The sequence below is a fragment of the Lepidochelys kempii genome, chromosome 5 (assembly GCF_965140285.1).
Source record: "Lepidochelys kempii isolate rLepKem1 chromosome 5, rLepKem1.hap1, whole genome shotgun sequence".
Lineage (NCBI taxonomy): Eukaryota > Metazoa > Chordata > Testudines > Cheloniidae > Lepidochelys > Lepidochelys kempii.
In genome coordinates this window covers 112,153,450-112,174,676 of record NC_136384.1, presented here as the reverse complement: position 1 = coordinate 112,174,676, position 21,227 = coordinate 112,153,450, and the positions used below count along the sequence as shown (strand labels likewise).

General features: G+C 44.7%; 1 protein-coding gene across 1 annotated transcript in view; it reads left to right on the top strand.

The window, feature by feature from the left end:
• The first annotated feature begins 5,600 nt into the window (after positions 1 to 5,600).
• Positions 5,601 to 21,227, top strand: part of SAXO1 (stabilizer of axonemal microtubules 1) — a 57,085-nt gene continuing 41,458 nt past the window's right edge. The window contains exon 1 of the mRNA XM_078853008.1: positions 5,601 to 5,671. Coding sequence (XP_078709134.1) covers positions 5,601 to 5,671 — 71 coding nt within the window. The remainder of the gene's footprint in view (positions 5,672 to 21,227) is intronic.

The following is a 21,227-nucleotide window of genomic DNA, read 5'->3' as shown; positions in this document are numbered from 1 at the left end:
TTGTCAGGTTTATTTTATGGAGGCCCTTGTTGGGGCACCAGCTCTGGTACTCTAACTCCACAGCAGCATGATTCCACTGGTGGTACCCTTGGTTATAGCATTGTTTGTCAGGAGAAATGATGGGGCTATTCAGAAAAGGCCTGGAGACCTTTCCAGGTTGGACTGAAGGGGGATAAATTTTTATCCATCCTACCCTGTCCATTGTAAGCCACAGAAAACTTCTGCATATTCAGATCAAGGTGTGGGTATGATTTAGCCTAATTTATTGACTTGCAAGGGAAGAGAATGAATTTGGTAAGATGGAGCACTGATGTCTATGGTCTCCCATAAACAAACCCCTTGATTTAAAACTCTGCCTTTAGTTCTACTTGAACAGTCATGTCCCCAAAGTGTGGAAAGATTTAGGGAGAGTGGAGTCAAGTGGAAGAAAGGCATATGAAGAGTAGGACAAAGGAGTGCTCACAAACACTGTAACTGAGCTCACTAACAAGACCAATTAGAAATCCACTTGTGGGTTAAAGTAATTTAGGATTTTTTTGTCTAACTTTAGATTTCATGTTTGACTTTGTCTTGTGTTTATTTAAACTTTTTTAAATAGTTAATTAAAATGAAACCGTTTTCAGTCTTGTTACAGAAATATTTAATTTTATAAACTTCATCCTGCAACCTCAGTCTAAGATTTGTCTACTTGTGTTCTAGGCAATGAAATGGGACTAGATATCTAAAGTGACTCTGCATTACTGTGAAATAAAGAGAATTAACAGCATATTTACTCTAGAAATCATAAACTGAGCTCCAGTCTGGCATTCAGCTGAGGACTTTGTAGAGTTGTCTTTACCATTCTTAAACACTGTGCTCATAGTATACAAAATGATATGTTTAAATGAATTTCCATTTTAAATGGTCAAAATAATTGACACCAAATGACCAGGATTTGCTGGATAAGGTTTTCTTGTAGAAAACAAGCAGGTGCTGTTGGAGCAAACACAGTAAGATCTAGATAATCTTTTTTGTCTTCAGGAGAAACAATTGGATATAAAGTTTTAATTCCTAAACATGTTAGAAGGGTTGGATTGTTTAATCATGTTTTTTTCCATCAGCCTGCCTAAGAACAGACAGTGTGGCTGCCTCCCTTCTTATAATTCTCCATTGCTATAAAAATGCTTACACAAGTATTTCTTCATACTTGTTTTGTTTTTTCAAAATCTGCATTCCATGGACTAGGAAAGATGGAGTTCTCTTCAACAGACTATGCAAGAGTGAAAAAATTAAGCCCTTTATACAAGTCTTTGAGCTCTTGGGTCCCCCATGTGAATTTTGCATTATGCCTTTGTGGTGGCAGGTGAATTAGCAAATGACCATCGCCTACTAAATTGCTAAGTAAAATGTAATCTCAGAAAAGTATATTTCCATCTTTTTGCCATCAACTTTCTCCTACCACATTAACTCATTAGTCCCACTTTACACAGTGAATTCTGATGACTGCTAAGTCTGAATTTGGAAAGCAGAGCAAGACTACTTTCACTAGCTGAAGCTGTTACTCTGGAAAAAAAAAGTACATTGTGGGCTTGTGTATACTCAATAATTTTCAAATCAGTATGCATTGATCTAAACAGTCACTCATTCTGTAATCCATATTTAGCTGCCGCTGTTGATGCATGAATCTAGCTCACTGTTCGCTATTAAACGTGTAACTGTCACATTCAATGTACTGGTGCTTTGTGATATACTGATGGGCTACAAGGTGAGGATATGGAAGAAAAAGCTGAACGGTGCCATACTAAAGTTGCTTTAATCTAAGAATCTGAAATATGATATGAAGTACCTTTAAAACTGCATAACCCGTTCATCCTATAAACTGTGTGGTCCAGACTCTAGATGTTTGCTATATTGGCAGCATCATCATTAATGGAAGCAGAGTAACTGTGGTGTTCGATAGTCAAAGCGATGTTACCTTTACATTAAACTAGTGTGACAAATCAAGATTAAAAAAGAACATAGCCTAGGTGGAGGCCAGAAGCTGTGCCCTGCAACAGTTGAGCAGCATGTGCTGCTGTCAGGACTGTTCAGAGTGCCATCAGCAGCAGGTGGATTGCAGGATAAGAATTTGAACAGAGAAGGGAGAATTCAAACATACCTGCTTAACTTATTGACAAACACAAATTTCCTATTGCCAGCACTGGTACTACATTGATAGTTGATCCAGTGCATTTACTGTTTAAGTTACATATTTAATACATTTAAATATAGAAAAGGTTCATTATTGTTAAACTACATTATGCGCAAATGCATTTTGCTATGTATACTATAGTGTGTGTGTGTGTACTGCAGGCTACTGCCACAGTCACAATATGGCAGTAATATTAAGGTTGCAGTGACTTATTTGTAAGACAAAGCTATGGAATGTCCTTGCTGGTGGGGGAGCCTTTCCATTCCCACCACAATGAAATAATCAGCTGTAGATGTCAGTTCATATTTTATTGATGCCTTTTTATTTAATCCTATGCTTTAGGTTATAAATGCATGACTCTTTTACACAATATTTGATTTTATGAGAAGTGGTTATAAGTGATTTTACTTTTATGTACCTTTTGCATTCTTCCACATCAAATGAGCTCTTGCGTACTTCAGTTGCTGTGTGTAGTGCACACACTACTGCCAGGTATCTATCTCTTTGGGAAGAAACATGTCTACTGAGTACCTAATACCTTCACCAACAATTCAGGACAGAAGAATGTTGTATCCCCGTGTTTTCTAACTCTTCTGTAGTTAGATGACTTCTTAAAACAAGAAATGTACGCTGCCTAACTTTCCACTCTATCTCCTCTCCCTGGTGAGGTAGGGTGGCTGTAGTTTAAGAATTGCTGCTATATCCTGCGTGACAGGTTATAGAGTGGTAGCTGTGTTAGTCTGTATCAGCAAAAACAACAAGGAGTCCTTGTGGCACCTTAGAGACGAACAAATGTATTTAGGCATAAGCTTTTGTGGGCTAAACCCCACTTCATTAGATGCATGGAGTGGAAAATGCAGGAGGGTATAAATACACAGCATATGAAAAGATGGTAGTTGCCTTACTAACCTGAATCATAGAATATCAGGGTTGGAAGGGACCTCAGGAGGTCATCTAGTCCAACCCCCTGCTCAAAGCAGGACCAATCCTCAACTAAATCATCCCACCCAGGGCTTTATCAAGCCTGACCTTAAAAACTTCTAAGGAAGGAGATTCCACCACCTCCCTAGGCAACACATTCCAGTGTTTCACCACCCTCCTAGTGAAAAAGTTTTTCCTAATATCCAACCTCAACCTCCCCCCTGCAACTTGAGACCATTACTCCTTGTTCTGTCATCTGCTACTACTGAGAACAGTCTAGAGCCATCCTCTTCAGAACCCCTTTCAGGTAGTTGAAAGCAGCTATCAAATCCCCCCTCATTCTTCTCTTCTGCAGACTAAACAATCCCAGTTCCCTCAGCCTCTCCTCATAAGTTATGTGTTCCAGTCCCCTAATCATTTTTGTTGCCCTCCGCTGGACTCTCTCCAATTTTTCCACATTCTTCTTATAGTGTGGGGCTCTAAACTGGACACAGTACTCCAGATGGGGCCTCACCAATGACGAATAGAGGGGAACAATCTGATCCCTCGATCTGTTGGCAATGCCCCTACTTATACATCCCAAAATACCATTGGTCTTCTTGGCAACAAGGGCACACTGTTGACTCATATCCAGCTTCTCGTCCACTGTCACCCCGAGGTCCTTTTCCACAGAACTGCTGCCGAGCCATTCGGTCCCTAGTCTGTAGCGGTGCATGGGATTCTTCCATCCTAAGTGCAGGACTCTGCACTTGTCCTTGTTGAACCTCATCAGATTTCTTTTGGCCCAGTCCTGTAATTTGTCTAGGTCTCTCTGTATCCTATCCCTGCCCTCCAGCGTATCTACCACTCCTCCCAGTTTAGTGTCATCCGCAAACTTGCTGAGGGTGCAATCCACACCATCCTCCAGATCATTAATGAAGATATTGAACAAAACTGGGCCCGGGACCGACCTTTGGGGCGCTCCGCTAGATACCGGCTGCCAACTAGACATGGAGCCATTGATCACTACCCATTGAGCCCGACAATCTAGCCAACTTTCTACCCACCTTTTAGTGCGTCCACCCCCAGCCCATACTTCTTTAACTTGCTGACAAGAATACTGTGGGAGACCGTGTCAAAAGCTTTGCTAAAGTCAAGGAATAACACGTCCACTGCTTTCCCTTCATCCACAGAACCAGTTATCTCATCATAGAAGGCAATTAGATTAGTCAGGCATGACTTGCCCTTGGTGAATCCATGCTGACTGTTCCTGATCACTTTCCTCTCCTCTAAGTGCTTCAGAATTGATTCCTTGAGGACCTGCTCTATGATTTTTCCAGAGACTGAGGTGAAGCTGACTGGCCTGTAGTTCCCAGGATCCTCCTTCTTCCCTTTTTTAAAGATTGGCACTACATTAGCCTTTTTCCAGTTTTCCGGGACTTCCCCCGATCACCATGAGTTTTCAAAGATAATGGCCAATGGCTCTGCAATCACATCCGCCAATTCCTTTAGCACTCTCGGATGCAGCGCATCCGGCCCCATGGACTTGTGCACGTCCAGCTTTTCTAAATAGTCCCGAACCACTTCTTTCTCCACAGAGGGCTGGCCACCTCCTCCCCATTCTGTGCTGCCCAGTGCAGTAGTCTGGGAGCTGACCTTGTTTGTGAAGACAGGGGCAATAAAAGCATTGAGTACATTAGCTTTTCCCACATCCTCTGTCACTAGGTTGCCTCCCTCATTCATTAAGGGGCCCACACTTTCCTTGGCTTTCTTCTTGTTGCCAACATACCTGAAGAAACCCTTCTTGTTACTCTTAACATCTCTCGCTAGCTGCAACTCCAGGTGTGATTTAGCCTACCCTAGACTTTGCACTTCAACTTCCCCACTCTGGAGGAGGAAATTCCATTTTTTCTTACCCAACAGTCCTGCTCCACCAGCTGGGGCGAGCGTAGGTGGGCTAGTGCCTAAATGTGACTACCTCGTCACTGTCTAGAAGAACTGGTCCTTAAACCATTAGTGGCCAGTCTATACAAGTGTGTGTCTCTCTCCCCCATAACATTTTTAAGTAGTGTAGACGAGACCCAAGTGTTCTATCCAGGTGCCAATCCAGCCTCCTTGTGCCCAGCCCAGGGGGAGGGGAGTCATTAATTGCCTGCAGTGTAGGGACTATGCTGGCAGCAGAGCTGAGCGCTAGGGCTTGCCCTGGTGACCTCACAAAGGCTCCCTGGGGGACCGGGAGGTTGTAATCCCCTGGATCCCGCAGTGCTGTTGAGGGCTGGCGGAGAAGCGAGATTGAGGAGAGGCTCGAGAGCAGAGGCGGCCGCAGGGAAGCGGACCAGCTGTGCTATGTAGTTCACGCAGCGCCGTTCTCACCTGCTGCAGAGAAGCCGGCTTCTAGCCCTGCCCCTGGCGCTTAGGGGAACTTTCTCCGAACCAAACCCTTGGAGGGGCTGCCACCGGAGCGGCTCTCGGTCCCAGAGCTTTCCGCTGCGGGGAGAGACAGCGGCTCTAGCTCCGGCCCGTCGCCGGGATGTCTCCTCCCGTGACTCCGCCCAAGACCCTGCCCGCCAAGAAGTGCATCTGCCAGCTCTGCTCCTGCGGGTATGTCAGAGAGCCGGCCGGACTGGCAGCTTCAGGGCAGGACCCTGCTGCGCCGCCGCCATAGGAGAAGTCTCGCCCCCCCAAAGCAGAGGTTTCCAGGTTGGATTTTGGTTAGATGTTAAATTCCCCTGGGCCTGGGGCAGGTGTGACTGCATCTGGTAGCCACTGCCCCAGTTGCTAAGATTTCACGGCGGAGGGGGAGGGGGATGAGTAAAGGGAAGAGGGGGAGAGAGGAGTTGGAGTAGATTGAAATCTTTTCTAAAATAATCTTATTAAAATATACAGGGGTGTAATTTTTCTGCGGTGGATCCATCTGCGACTGTATCACTCCATTATTTATAACTTGTTTTGTTTTATATTGTAAAATCTTCATTCTAATTTTTCATTATTTATTTCTAAACTTTCTTGTATGTAACTGAAATGTTCCCCCAATAAGAGAGCTTTAAACTTCTTGGCTAGAGTCATTCTGAGGGACTAGTATTCTTGTGACAAGTCTTTGCTCTCCTGTAGTGAAAAATGATGGTGCTTCTTAAAATGTGCTTGCTCCACAGGGTATGCAGGGTGAGAACGGGAGAAATGGAGCAGACACCTAAAAATAACACTGTTCATTCCTGACTTTCTAAATCTCAGTTCTCCAGTGGCTGCTTGTTCACAGCAGTGGTCTAGAAATAACCAGATCTCCTTTTTCATAGGATCCATCCTCCCAAATCTGCAGACGAAAGAGTAAGATCATCAATCAATACAGTCTTTCCGACTGCAGCTCAGTTCCGATAGTCACCATAGATTTAAGACTATAAAACACTCCTAACTTCCCTAGGGTGACCAGATGGCCCGATTTTATAGGGACAGTCCCAATTTTGGGGGCTTTTTCTTAAATAGGCTCCTATTACCCCCCCACTCCCATCCCAATTTTTTACACTTGCTGATCTGGTCACCCTAAACTTCCTCTCAAGGCAAAGGAAAGCTCTGAATAATAAATGAGGGGAAATAAAAATACTATAGTTTATACATTTATGTGAATGTTATCCTGAGATTAGTCTGTGCTCCAACTTGCTTGGGCTTGTTAGTGAAAAGAATTCTGCTAAACACACTTTTGTATTTCAACTATGACAATAGAGAAATTTTTGCAAAATTTCCTTCTTTATTGTTCCCCCTTATGGTCTGTCTAGTCTGTCGGTCAACAATTTAAATTATATTATGTTAATTATTTTTTATTTAACGTTTATATTGTGGTAGAAACTAAAAGGTCACAACCAGGTTGGGCCCCATTGTGCTAGGTGTTCTACAAACATAATAAATGACCATCTCTGCTCCCAAGAATATAAAATCGAATATAATTGTATTAATCTAATCTACCTGTCTAGGTACTTGTATCAAACTCATGGTAATATATGAGCATCTCTGTTCATTCCTTTCATCTTTCTAGCTCTACTTAAAAAAAAAATCCATGTCGATACCTCCACTTTTGGCTCTGTCTGGGAAATGTGACTGACTTCAAACAATGGTGAAGCTCTCAGACTGACATTGTGCTTTGGATGTGGTGATGGAGCTAAGTTTCTAGCTTTATGGACTGGATCCACCAAGATGTTGCGCATTTTGTCCCCTGCAGAGCAAAGTACTTAAGCACATATTTATCTTCAAGCATGTGAGTAATCTCATTGAAGTCAATGGAACTACTCACATGCTTTAAATTAAGCACATGGATGTTTTGCTGGATTTGGGCCTGTTTTGGCAAAATCTGGGCCATGTTCTGGTCTCTGGTACATTTATCTTTTGATGGCAATGAGCTAACTTGCAGGAGTTAAGAGTGTCGAACATCCAAAAATGTTTCCGGCTGGGTTGTGAAGCTCAGGTATGCGGTTAAGGTTGTATATTTGGCTCCGAGCGTGAAAGGGCTGTTCACTCCTGGAACCCTTTTACTGCTTGCTGACTTGTGGAGTTGTCCATGCTGAAGGCAGCTACTTGCCCGCCCCTTAGTTTAATGAGGTGTGCAGCAATCTTGTTTTAGCTTAACTAATGTAAAGTGTTTTTATAATTATGCAAATTAGCTATTAGCACTTACCCAGTCCTAAGCAATGTTCTCACTTACTGAGGATTGTGGTGACTTTTGTCCCTTATGGCCAATAAGAGTTTAAAAGTCAGTCTGGCTGTATCTTTTTCAGAATTAAAATTGAAGCCGAAACAATGCACTCTGCTCCTCTTGGGCAAAGACTGCCTCATGTTGCTTAACTGAACAATTAAAGAGGTGGAGTTGGTAAACCCCCAAAAGATTCTTGCCAAGATGTTGGCTGCTGGGTATAGATACAGTGTTGCACACATCTTTGTGCATCTTATTATTTGAAAACCAGGTCTTTAGTGTCCAAAGCTATATCCCACTGCAGCCTAGCACAACTGTCATGAATATGTCACAGCCCAGATTTGCCCACCTTTAGCATGCTGGTGTAAAAAGGACCATTTTACTTACCTCTCATAGTTTGCCCAAAACATCAGAAAGCTGTTCTTACGTCCCCTCCTTGCCAAAGGGGATAAGCGTTGTCACCAGAGGATGTTCCACAGTGCAGAGTATACATTGGTTTCAACTAACATTCCCAAGCGTTCACTTTCTGTAATATAACATCTGGTGTAGGTAGCTATAACAGAATACATCTGTCTACAATTTTAAGCAGGACAGCAGAGATCAAAATGTGTGATGTTTCTATAGAATGTCCTATAAAAACGCTGCACTTCCAGTGCCAATATGTTGGGCCATGCTTTTATTCTGTGTTTAAAAATAAATAGCCTAGAGGACAACATGAGTGAGGTGAGGGTACCAATTTTGAACATGCCTAGGTTTACCCATATGTCTTGCCTGACTTTCAAACATACATTGGTCATAAAAAAGTACCCTCAAAAAGTAAGTGGGTGAAACATCCCCACTCTCAGAATAGGAATACCCATCCTCCTCTTCTAAGGGAGGGGATGGACTGGGCTCGATTGGGGGTTGGGGATGGGGACCACAATAACCCGCATGTGACTTGCAAAGCATCCCCTGATTGATAGAAACATCTAATAAGGGGGCATCGGACTGCATGGAAATGGCCAAATCACTGTGTGCCATAGACGTCGGCCCCAAGTGGTGCGGTGCCGTGGGCTGGCCTGGTAATAACAAAGCCCCTGCTGCCTGGAGATAGCTCTGCTGCTGGAGGAGTCAGAGCTGCTGTGTTAAAAGCAGCCACAGCAGCAGGCTCCAAATGCAAAGGCACAGACAGTGCTGCCCTGAGCACGCCTGGAGCAAGTCAGCGCTGCAGGGGTCCGTAACTGAGCTGGGTGTTGGAGGATGAGCACAAGTCAGCACGGCAGGAGTCTATCACTGAGCTGGGTGTTGGAGGATGAGCACAAGTCAGCACGGCAGGAGTCTATCGCTGAGCTGGGTGTTGGAGGATGAGCACAAGTCAGCACAGCAGGAAGTCTATCACTGAGCTGGGTGTTGGAGGATGAGCACAAGTCAGCGCTGCAGGAAGTCTATCACTGAGCTGGGTGTTGGAGGATGAGCACAAGTCAGCACAGCAGGAAGTCTATCACTGAGCTGGGTGTTGGAGGATGAGCACAAGTCAGCGCTGCAGGAAGTCTATCACTGAGCTGGGTGTTGGAGGATGAGCACAAGTCAGCACGGCAGGAGTCTATCGCTGAGCTGGGTGTTGGAGGATGAGCACAAGTCAGCACGGCAGGAGTCTATCGCTGAGCTGGGTGTTGGAGGATGAGCACAAGTCAGCACGGCAGGAGTCTATCACTGAGCTGGGTGTTGGAGGATGAGCACAAGTCAGCACAGCAGGAGTCTATCGCTGAGCTGGGTGTTGGAGGATGAGCACAAGTCAGCACAGCAGGAGTCTATCGCTGAGCTGGGTGTTGGAGGATGAGCACAAGTCAGCGCTGCAGGGGTCCGTAACTGAGCTGGGTGTTGGAGGATGAGCACAAGTCAGCGCTGCAGGAAGTCTATCACTGAGCTGGGTGTTGGAGGATGAGCACAAGTCAGCGCTGCAGGGGTCCGTAACTGAGCTGGGTGTTGGAGGATGAGCACAAGTCAGCACGGCAGGAGTCTATCACTGAGCTGGGTGTTGGAGGATGAGCACAAGTCAGCACGGCAGGAGTCTATCGCTGAGCTGGGTGTTGGAGGATGAGCACAAGTCAGCACGGCAGGAGTCTATCGCTGAGCTGGGTGTTGGAGGATGAGCACAAGTCAGCACGGCAGGAGTCTATCACTGAGCTGGGTGTTGGAGGATGGGCACAAGTCAGCACGGCAGGAAGTCTATCACTGAGCTGGGTGTTGGAGGATGAGCACAAGTCAGCGCTGCAGGAAGTCTATCACTGAGCTGGGTGTTGGAGGATGAGCACAAGTCAGCGCTGCAGGGGTCCGTAACTGAGCTGGGTGTTGGAGGATGAGCACAAGTCAGCACGGCAGGAGTCTATCGCTGAGCTGGGTGTTGGAGGATGAGCACAAGTCAGCACGGCAGGAGTCTATCGCTGAGCTGGGTGTTGGAGGATGAGCACAAGTCAGCACGGCAGGAGTCTATCGCTGAGCTGGGTGTTGGAGGATGAGCACAAGTCAGCACGGCAGGAGTCTATCGCTGAGCTGGGTGTTGGAGGATGAGCACAAGTCAGCACGGCAGGAGTCTATCGCTGAGCTGGGTGTTGGAGGATGAGCACAAGTCAGCACGGCAGGAGTCTATCGCTGAGCTGGGTGTTGGAGGATGAGCACAAGTCAGCACGGCAGGAGTCTATCGCTGAGCTGGGTGTTGGAGGATGAGCACAAGTCAGCACGGCAGGAGTCTATCGCTGAGCTGGGTGTTGGAGGATGAGCACAAGCCAGCACGGCAGGAGTCTATCGCTGAGCTGGGTGTTGGAGGATGAGCACAAGTCAGCACGGCAGGAGTCTATCACTGAGCTGGGTGTTGGAGGATGGGCAACCTCACAATGAGCTGGTGGTGCAGGCTGACAGCTTGGAGCTGACCCAGAGAGCAGAGGAGCTGGCAGCAGACAGCAGCAAACATGGACACCTGTGAAGCCTTCTAGGCTGCTGCCTCCCACTGAGAGGAGGAGCGAGGGGCTGCTTCTCTTCTTCCTGGAGACAGCAAAGGGTGAACCAACCCCTTTGCTCTCTGAGGAGGTCTTGTGAGGAGATCTTCCTCTGTGCTCCTCAGAGGAGCGATGCCTGTCACTGCTCGCAGCCGCCACAGAGGCAGGAGCAGGCAGAACTCTGGAGATTAAAGCCATCATTGGGACACTTTTCATAGAGGACTCTCAAAATTTACAGTTTTTTGGTGGGGGGCAACATCACACCTGATTCCCTTGTACAGAGCAAAAACTAACCCAGAAAAAGCTAACACTTCCTAAAAGCGTTACACTAATCACTATGCTAAATACCTCATCGAAAACAGTAATTAACCATTTACAAAATTGTAATAAAATTTGCATTTGGAAAAAAGAGTCGACACTGCTACCTGGATCCATCTCACAGCCAGGAGTGGTTAAAAGGAACTGAGGGTCAGTTGGTTGCTCTGCCCCCTGGCTACCCTCAAAGGGCTAGGGGCTGTAGGTCATCAGGGGAGCAGGGGCTACCAATGAGCACTGCTGGCTGTCAGAGCCCTCTGGTCTCCGGTGGTGCACGCGCACCGGAAGTGGAACGCATGTAAACAAGTATTCAAAGCAGAAAAGCTGGCTCCTGTGTCTTTAAGAATGATTATAAGGAGAACACAAATGTAGTTGTGGTCTGTCTTCATTCCTCAACCAGAACTTCCATTAATGCCCAGGGGAGTTGTGCATGCAGTTTGAGAGAAGTATATGGCCCTTAAGGGAAACATGCTATACATACACCTGCACTGTCTTGTTACAGGTATCAGGGGGTAGCCGTGTTAGTCTGTATCCACAAAAACAACAAGGAGTCCGGTGGCACCTTAAAGACTAACAGATTATTTGAGCATAAGCTTTCGTGGGTAAAAACCTCACTTCTTCAGATGCATCAGTACTCATCTGGACACAGGGAAGATAAGATTTTTCTTTAACCACCAGGGGGAGTCAGAAGGACACTTTTGAAGCTCCAAGAATCTTATGTTCAATTTTGTTAGCACTTTAAGAGGGTAGGAAAGGAATCTTATTTGAGCTAGTTCTAGTATAATGAGTGAATTGCTGGGATGTTGATCCCATTTGGCTTCCCCATATTTTCTAAAAAATTGTAATGATACTCAGCACTCATCTAACATGTTGTATCTGCGAATGCTGCCCAGACATCCGCTAATTAATTATAAATAGTATTTATGAATGGTTTTAGATCTGGTGTATATCTTTTATTCCATTAGGGGCAAACCCAGCCCCCCTCCACATGAGTTCATAAGGTCTGAAAAAATGGTGGAATGGCATGGACTTTGTTGCCTGGAGCATGTGGGAGATGATGCTGGGGTTCTGTCAGGTTCTGTGCACCATGGATCAGTGCTCCATGTTGGTTCTCTGTGCTGCACCGCACCACAGTGAGGAGGGGGTTTGGGGTAGGCTGGGGGAGGGAGTGTGGCCAGTGAGCTCACAGCTATGTGGATTGTAATGAGGCCCACACTGAATCAGGGCAGGGAATAGAGCAACGCTGGGCTTGGGAGGCATGTTCTTTGTGGAGGAACAGTTTAAAAGGACACTGGTAGCCCAGGAGAAGGGAGGAATTAGCTCTATATGGCACAAAGAAGCAAGACTGATGCTGAGAGCTGTTCAGGGAGTGGCAATGGCTTTGTGAAGGCTGCTCTAGCAGCAAAATCTCGGGTCCCTGTGCCAGTCAGAGTTGAAGTCCCTCTCTTAGGGCCTGACTGAACTGGATGCTAAGAAACTGAGGGGAGCCTACTAAGCCTGTGATCATGTGCCAAACTGAGGCACTCCAGACTAGGAGGAAGTGACTCAGGGGAAACACAATTTTGGGGTAGCTCAGCAACTGGGCTGGACACTTTGAGAGTCCCCTGAGGCCCTGGGTCAGGGCCCAGTGGAGTGGGTGGGCCTCAGTCCCCCTACCTTGTTTTCCCCTGTCATCTGCAAGCTCCTTGGTAGTAACCAAGCTCTGAGGGACCAATCAGAGCACAAGGGGGTAAATGAGGCTGCAGCTGGAGTCCGCTCTGGATGACTAGAGTGGCAGAAACTGTAAGGCCATGAGCTGACCACTAGGCCAGCTGGCCACCAGAACTTCCCTCTACATGCATCCATTGGCAAAAAACACCCCTTGTAAGGTGACCTCAGGGACAAGTTGCTGTGGCCCAGCCAGCTTGATGCTCTGTGGCCTGAATAAAAAGTTCTGTTTTACTTCTCCCTTGAGTATCTTGTGCAAAACCTGTTTACTCCCATTGGAGTAACATTTGGCCCTTGATAATTACATTTGCCAATAGAGTGAAGCCGCCTTATCTGGTCACTCAAAGGATGAACAAAACTCAATGGAGGTAATCTTCTAATAGACTGGAGCAGAATTTTGTTCACTACATTTGGGGATATGTTGACGTGGTCTCCTAAGACTGGAGCTTGCCTAACAATGACCCTCTGCTTTCACTGAATGCATTACGGGAAGAATGGGCCGAATTCATCTCTGGTGTAACCCTTGTGTGTTTTCACAGGGAGGAATTTGGCCAACAAAACTAACACTGCTTAACTATCCATGATAGTAAGTGGGAATTCTTGACCTGTTGACTTAAATCCAGTATGGTATGATCATGTCTGATGCACCCTCTCTCAGGCATCCTTGCCGTTGGGGTGGGATGGACTCAGTGGTCTGATTGGATGTATTCTGCCTCCTACTACCATGATTATACTTCGGATTAAAAACTAGCAAACCCTGACGTCTTCATTTCAGTCTCCCCCAGGGGCGGGCATTAGCATTCCTTCTGTGGAATGGATTTATTTCAAAAACTATTTTAAGTATCTGCAAAGTATCATTTTGTGGGTCTTCTCTTTTCATTTTAGAGGGGGAGTGAGCATGAGTGGGATGATGGCCCCTCTGGGCATGTCTACGCAGTAATAAAAACCCCATGGCTGGCCATGCCAGCTGACTTGGGCTCACGGGGATCAAATTAAGGGGCTGTTTAATTGCAGTCTGGCATTTGGGCTGCAGCTCGGAGACCCTCCCACCTCGCTTAACACCGACCCTATAAGCCCAGAATTGGAGAAACTTTCTCTTCTTCCCACCCCCACCCTACCCTTGTAAGAAGGCCTGGATGTTAGTTGTCTCGCAACTTGTTAACTCCACTCCTCCTGCCACTTGAGCATGAACCGAGATGCACATCCACGTATCTATAGTGAGTGAACATTCTGGCCCCTCCTTGCTGCTGGTGCAGGAAGTGAATGATGAAAGAAAGCCTTCGCATGGCTGTATGTTCCCTGCCACTAAACCACCAATCCAGATGTTTCCATTCTTTATTTTATTTTCTAAGCTGGGAAGGAATCCTGAGCAGTTGGATGGCTGTGTCAATGTTGTCTTCATGTTAATTGTCTGCTCTTAAGACCGTCTGTGCCCGGTCTCAGCTGTCTTCCTCTGTTAGGGAACTAACTTTTTTCCTTTTTTATTTAAAAAAAAATCCTTTTCACCTAGGAGGTGTATGTGTGCTTTGGTTAGGGGGGGTCCAATGGGATCCTTGTTTGAAGGCCTGAGTGTATTTTTGGCCTGATAGATAAGCTGTGTCATAAAGCTAGAAGCAATACTCGCCCTGAGGAGGCTGCTGTTAGTTAAAGAGAGAATTGAGCAACTCCAGGGTGGATGGTGGTAGGGACAGGATTTTACAGGGTAATTACACATTGCTGAGGAAGGAAAAAAGTGAAACCTAGAATCTCTGAAGAATTACGCTTGTATTTTGTATCAAAGCCAGGGACTGGATTTCATATTTTCTATCTTGGGTACAACACTGAACAATTAACACCTGCAGATATAGGGTGAATATGAAAAATGGTCAGTAAGTTTAGCATTTATGGATCAAAAGATGAAGGGAGGTTACATGGCTAAATGATGCTGTGTAGGGAGGTGAGACGGCTCCAAAGGGTCCTGTGTGAAGATGGAATTTGTGGGCATTACAATGAGTAATTTGCCCCTTTTGACTTAGGTCAGCGTGGTGCTCATCAGCACAGACCGCACCTCAAAGAAGATGGGCATCCGTAGTCTGCATTTGCAGTTGGGCCAATGCCATAAAGCATGGGGAGAAGGTGTGATCAGAGGCTGGTTTAGCTTGGTGAGCAAAGGCTCAGGAATTGGGGATGGGGGTGGGGTAAATAGGTTTGCTCATCTGTGTGTAGTATATCACTCGGGTGGGGTTGCCATGGGTTACAGCTGCGCTGTGGCCTGGTGTGAGTTCTGCCTAGCCAGCTGCAATGCTTTTGTAAGTGCATCTGGGCTAACTGGGGACTATGCCTGGCACTGGCTGACCCCTTGTTTTAAGAGTGCTGCGGCCTACACTGCTTCCATGTGATCTGTGATCACCGGATGCTGTCCTCATCCCTATGCCCTTCCCCCCGTTGCTTGTAAACTGCTCTACAATACACGTAGCCTCACGTGTCAATGGCTGACAGCATTTAGGAGTGATCTGGTTGCCTTGAGCAGGGCTTCATAACCTTGACGCCCCAGTCTGTGGGAAACTGTTTAGCTGTCTGTGTCTGGAGCAATGTGTGTGGGCTCACAGCTGGGGAACTCCCTGTAACTATCACAGAGCAAAGAGACACACACATCGCCCACAGTTAGTCCATCTGTGTCTTTTTATTTTGGGTATATTAACACTTCTGCATAGCATTTCACATCTGGTGGTGCTTTTCCATGGTACTGACAGTGGTTTCTGATCATTTAAACACAGTCACACCAGCCGTCAATCTGGTCCATGATTGCCTTAATCACTGGTTTACTGACTGTGTGGCTATTCAACCATCCCATCCAGCTGCATGCATTTCAGCAGTTAACATTACAGATGTCATGCCGTGATATCTGCAAGAAGCTGGGTTTGGGTTACATGTACAACGCTGCACACAGCCAGCGGCACCATAACACTATTGTGCAAATGATTTGTGTTTGTGGCAAGACGCTTACGGTGTGCAACACAACATTGCCTAGTCAATAGGCAATATTTATTTTATTTTTAATTAAGCACTGACAAAGTATTTGATTCTGTACAAGAGGCAAATAGACACAGTTCTTGTCCCAAACATCTTATAGCCTAAAACGTAGACAAAGATCTAACTAACAAACAACCTCCCCTCAACAACAACAACAATAACAAAAAACAACCCACAGCAAACAAAACAAACAAGCACGCACACACCAAAAGAAACCCCACTGGGAGACCGAGAGGATGGATGTATTTTTAAAAAGTGAAATCAGGATGATCTAGTGTTTGAATAAAGAGAGGGAGGGAACCTGGCACCCTGGCCAGAGAGGTTGTTTCAGGCCTAAAAGGTGGCATGAAAAGGAGTGGGAGAAAGAAACAAAGGAAGAGGAGGGACTGGCATCACTGTTGAAGTGGGCAAAGTAGGACATAAGAGACAAGAGCACAGATGTATGCGGGAGCAATGTTGTGCAGAACATAGCCTTCGATGTGACAAGGCACATAAGGGGGAACTTTCCTGGTTCTTTGACATGGCCTGGAGCAGGATGTGCTACAGCACCTACACCTCAGTGGATACTCTTTCCACATTCCCCCCTCCCCGCCCCCCCCACCGGCTCTCTTACGTAATGCACAACCATGTTTAGGATCTAGGTCAGCTTGTGGTAATGGGAAGAATGCTAAGAACTCTTGACAGTCACCTCTCCAGGAGTCTTGCTCTGATTTGCAGTATTGGGTGCTGTTGACTTCAGGTGAGGGCATACTCAATTTGTAGATCATGTATGCAGTTGGCTGCATTTCTAATAAAGGAAAACCAAATAAGATCCCAATGCCAATATGCACAGCCTTACGCAGAAGTTGCATTGCCTTCAGTTCAGGTATGTAATTCATTCTTTTCAGAGGCTAGATTGCAGGGGAAAAAAGGTTGTACTTTTCCAAACTTTGTCCACAAAATAAGCTCCCCCCATTTAAGTTGTCAAAACAAGACTCTATTCATAGTAGATCCTACAGATGTTCAAAACATGATTGTGCAGCTCTCTGAGCTCAGCTGGGCTCCTTTGCTCCCTCTTGGTGGGGCTTGTATATGCCCAGGGCATTGCTAGGCTCCTTGGGCTTGGCTCTTTCTTGATTGGGGGAAATCAAGTGGGGGTATTGTTCCATGCCCTCTACAGATTCACATAGACCTCTCTACGTTGGTTACACGTCCTACACAGTTTTGAGATTTTTCTTCACAAACAGCTTCTTTCTGTCTTTTGAGTTGAGATTTTGGAGAACAAGATAGTAGCTTCAGAGAGGTGCTAGCAAGATATATTGGCATACACTGGCTGTTAACTCAGTTGTTGTATTTTTTTGAAATGATATTGTGGCAAAATTGTTGTCAGTGGGCACTCAGCCCCTTTGAGTATCAAGCCATTTATTTTGGTCTCTAGTAAGAATATAGGAATCTAAATGCAGGTTTCCTTTTCCTTTTGGAAAATCTTGGCCTGTAATGTTATGATGGCATTTTGGTACTTCATTCAGTTGTTACGGTCAATGAGGTATGAACAATCAACGCCAATCAGACAACACTGTATATTTTGATCAGGCTAGTTTTGCATATATAGGCATCTATAATAAAAAACACTTATTTTTTAATGAGCTGCATGTCATCACTCTGTCATTTGCAAGAGAATTCTTCTTCCAATGCTGAATACCAAGTCCAAAAATATTGCTAATAATTCTTCTCCTGACATGCTTTTATACCAACTCCAGACATTCAGTGCAGTGATACATTGCCAGAAGCTGGAGACAGTAATGCTAGGATGCTGAGTGATTTCATTCCCCTGTGAAAGGGGAATTTTCCAGATTACTCTTGCCAGTTCTTTCTCTCTCCTCTAGCAGACCTTGCCAGATGGACTGTGCAGTTTTTAATATTTATTTTTAGATTTTTCTTGAGCCTTGCATGGAGCATTTACTCTCTTTTCCAGTGAGGGCTGGAATGGGACGGGGGCACCAGAATGGGGTGGGGGGCAGGGGGCCATGGCCCCATCACTTTTTACCCCCCTTAAGGGCGAGGAGGTGGAGAGGAATGAGCAGGGCCTCAGGGGAAGGGGCAGGGTGGGGCCAAGTTCTGGCAACCAGTGGGGGCCCCCCCCTCACTTCTAGGGAGCTTCCAGTGCTCCTGGGATAGGAACCATAAGGCTGAGAAACCTGCTTAAAGTTTAGATAAGCATTTCAGTGTTCAGACCCTTCACCAAACTTTTTCTGAACTGGGATAAGTTGAAACTTCAAAACTTATTGAGGATCAGAAATTCTGAATTTTTTTTCCTGAAACATTGAAACAATCCTTTTACAAATGTTTTGATGTCAAAATGTATTTATATGCGTGTATATGTAATATAATATAATATATAACATTGAATTCAAAGTTAATTTTTAAACATCATTTTGGTTCAGCTTCTAAACTCAGAACAAAATGAAACAAGCAAGTAAGTTGAAATATTGCTGAAATTGGCACAGTCCATGAAACATTTCAAACAGTATTTTCCAGCAGAAAACTGTTCTGTTGGACATTTTTTGAACAGCTTTAGTTATAATAGTGCTTGGGGATCAGCTGTCTGACAGCTCAGATAAGTGCTCTGAGATGCTTTTAGAGGCAGTTTTCAGGAGCTGTAGGTACTGGTACAGTTGTTCTGAGGCTGCTTAAGTCAGCTAGGAGTTTATGGCCCTCAATTCATTCTCCAGTTCCTTTCTTGGATCTTATCTTTCTCTTTGATAAAGTGTAGGTTTGAATTTTTTCAGGAGATATCTAAGTATTGTATTTCCTGTCCCTTGAGGTACCATAATATTTTTGACAGCCATGTGCTGTCACTTATGAGAGCCTCAGCTACATGAGGGGATCATAGAAAGCGTCACACCTAATCCTTCACTACATGACCTGCCAAAGTGCTGTGGCAGACAGTTCTTCGTTTTGTACCTTTGGTATTGTTTGAGAGTTAATTGACATTAATCGGTAATGTCTCCACTGTGATCTGTAACAGGAACATGTATTTTAACCTAAGTGTCTCATAGATAGTAGCCTTCATAGAACTTACATTTTGATCAATGAATTAAGTTCTAATTAGTTAATTTTTTTAAAGTCTCTTGAGATCCTTAGAGAAAGGGTCCTAAATTATTTCAAATTATTATTATTATGTATTTCGTGTTCTGTTTGGAAATTTTAAGCATCTAAACTGATGCAGGAGAGCAAATTTCTGATCCCCATTTCTTATCTCCTCTCCCACTTCTACTGAGACAGAGAGCACTCATTTGGTTGGCTCTGCAGATGAATAGCTGTTCGTTGGAGTTAGGTTTCACATGCCCAAATCCATTCTTGCCTCCCCTTGTAGAAGGGAATAATCGCTCACAGATTTCTAGCATCCCTCTGTATTCATTGTCTAGTAAGGAGGAACTATGCCCAACTATCTAGACTAACACAAAGAATGTAAAAGAAACAAGATTTCCTAGCTGGGAAAGTGAAATAATGGACCAGATCCTCAGCTGTTGTAAATCAACAGAAACTCTCTTGAAATCAATGGAACACCAATTTTCACCAGTTGAAGATCTGGTCAGATTTATACTTTAATTTGCTTAGCTTCGAGTAAAGTTAGTATTGAAGAATTTAATTAATATACATCCACAGTAAATGGCAGAATATACTTTTGACAAGTAGCTGGGCTGACTGATTTATTTGGCTAATTGAGTACAGTAACTGGTACCGTTTATATTGAATCAGGTTTATAACTCTGAGCATTTCCATACAAGTTACTTAGTTATGACCTCACTAGAGACGTTGTATTCAATGGGAAAATGAGAGCTATGAAAGGAGTCACCACTTCACTACTGAATGAAAGAGACAGATTCATGGCTGGTTTGTGTCTCATGAGGTCTCTGTTACAGCACCTCATATACTGCTTGGATACTGTAAAGTATGACACAATGAACAGAGAGTAGGACTATCTAGGTCTAGTCTCTAGACTATGGTTCAGTCACCAAAAAGACTCATAGTTGTTTTTAGCATTGTAACTGTGAAGGTCCCAGGATATGAGACAGACAAGGTAAGTGAGGCAATATCATTTATTGGACCAACTTCTGTTCCCTCAGGTGACGCTGGTCCAATAAACTATATTATCTCACCCACCTTGTGTCTCTCATAAAAGTTTCATGCATTCTTTAGCATCCTGACTTCTTCTAACCAGAAGATGGCAGCATTCTACTAACCAACCATGTGCTATAACTCCAGCCAGCGACTTTGTGTCATGCCTGTGTTATCCTCTGGCATATAAGAGAAGGAACAAATAATTCTAATCAGGCATATTTCTGTCACATAGTGTTGTGTGATGGATGGATACGGTGTTAAATACGTTGAGCTGAATAGCTTGTCACAGCTCAACAGTTCACAGTAAGAAAGAGGAAATTGCAAAGAATCAGGTTTCAAAGAGTTCAGTAGGTTTAGAGATTTATAAATCTCTCGGCATCACATAGCTTTAAATGGCACAGATTTTTAAACATAGACTTACTCAATTCAGACACAAAAATGTGCATTGTGCAAACTGATAGAGGGACTGCCATTTACCATGTGTATGTACAGTGACTAGCACAATGGGGTCCTCACATAGTAAAGGCCCCTAGACACTTCACAAGACAATAAAGAAATAATATAAACAGATTCAAATGGTTTATTAGGCTCTCTGTGGCCAATCCTTAGACAGAGTGACTGGTATTAAAAGGGGGGAAAAAGTTACAATTCTTCTAGGGCAAATTTAATAGATTTTCTTTTTAAGTCCAGAAGGGACCATTGGATCATCTGTTCTGGCCTCCTGATGAACACAGGCTGTAGACTTTCACCCAGTAATTTCTGTATCAAGCCTAGAACTTTTGGTTGAGATAGAAAGTCTTTTAAACTCTTGATTGAACGACCCCAAGTGATGGGGAATCCACCACATCCCTTGATATGTTGTTCCAGTGGTTAGTTACCCTTGCTGGTAAAAATGTGTGCCAATTTCCTCTTTGATTTTGTCTAGCTTCAATTTCCAGTCACCGCATCTCATACCTGTGTCTGTTAGATTAAAGCAGAGGTTCTCAAACTGGGGGTTGGGACCCCTCGGGGTCATGAGGCTATTACATGGGGGGTCGCAAGCTGTCAGCCTCCAACCCAAACCCCGCTTGCCTCCAGCATTTATAATGGTGTTAAATATATTAAAAAGTGTTTTTAATTTATAAAGGAGGTCACACTCAGAGGCTTGCTATGTGAAAGGGGTCACCAGTAGAAAAGTTTGAGACCCACGGGATTAAAGAGCCCTCTCCTATTAGAAATCTCCATGGGTTGGTACTTGTAGACTGTGATCAAGTCCCCTCCCTAAACTTCTCGTAACCATTTCTCGTTGGCAATTTGGGAACCTCAGTAACTTTTCAAATGACCTTGAGGGGGAGATTTTCTAAAGCACCAAGGGATTTGGGCACAT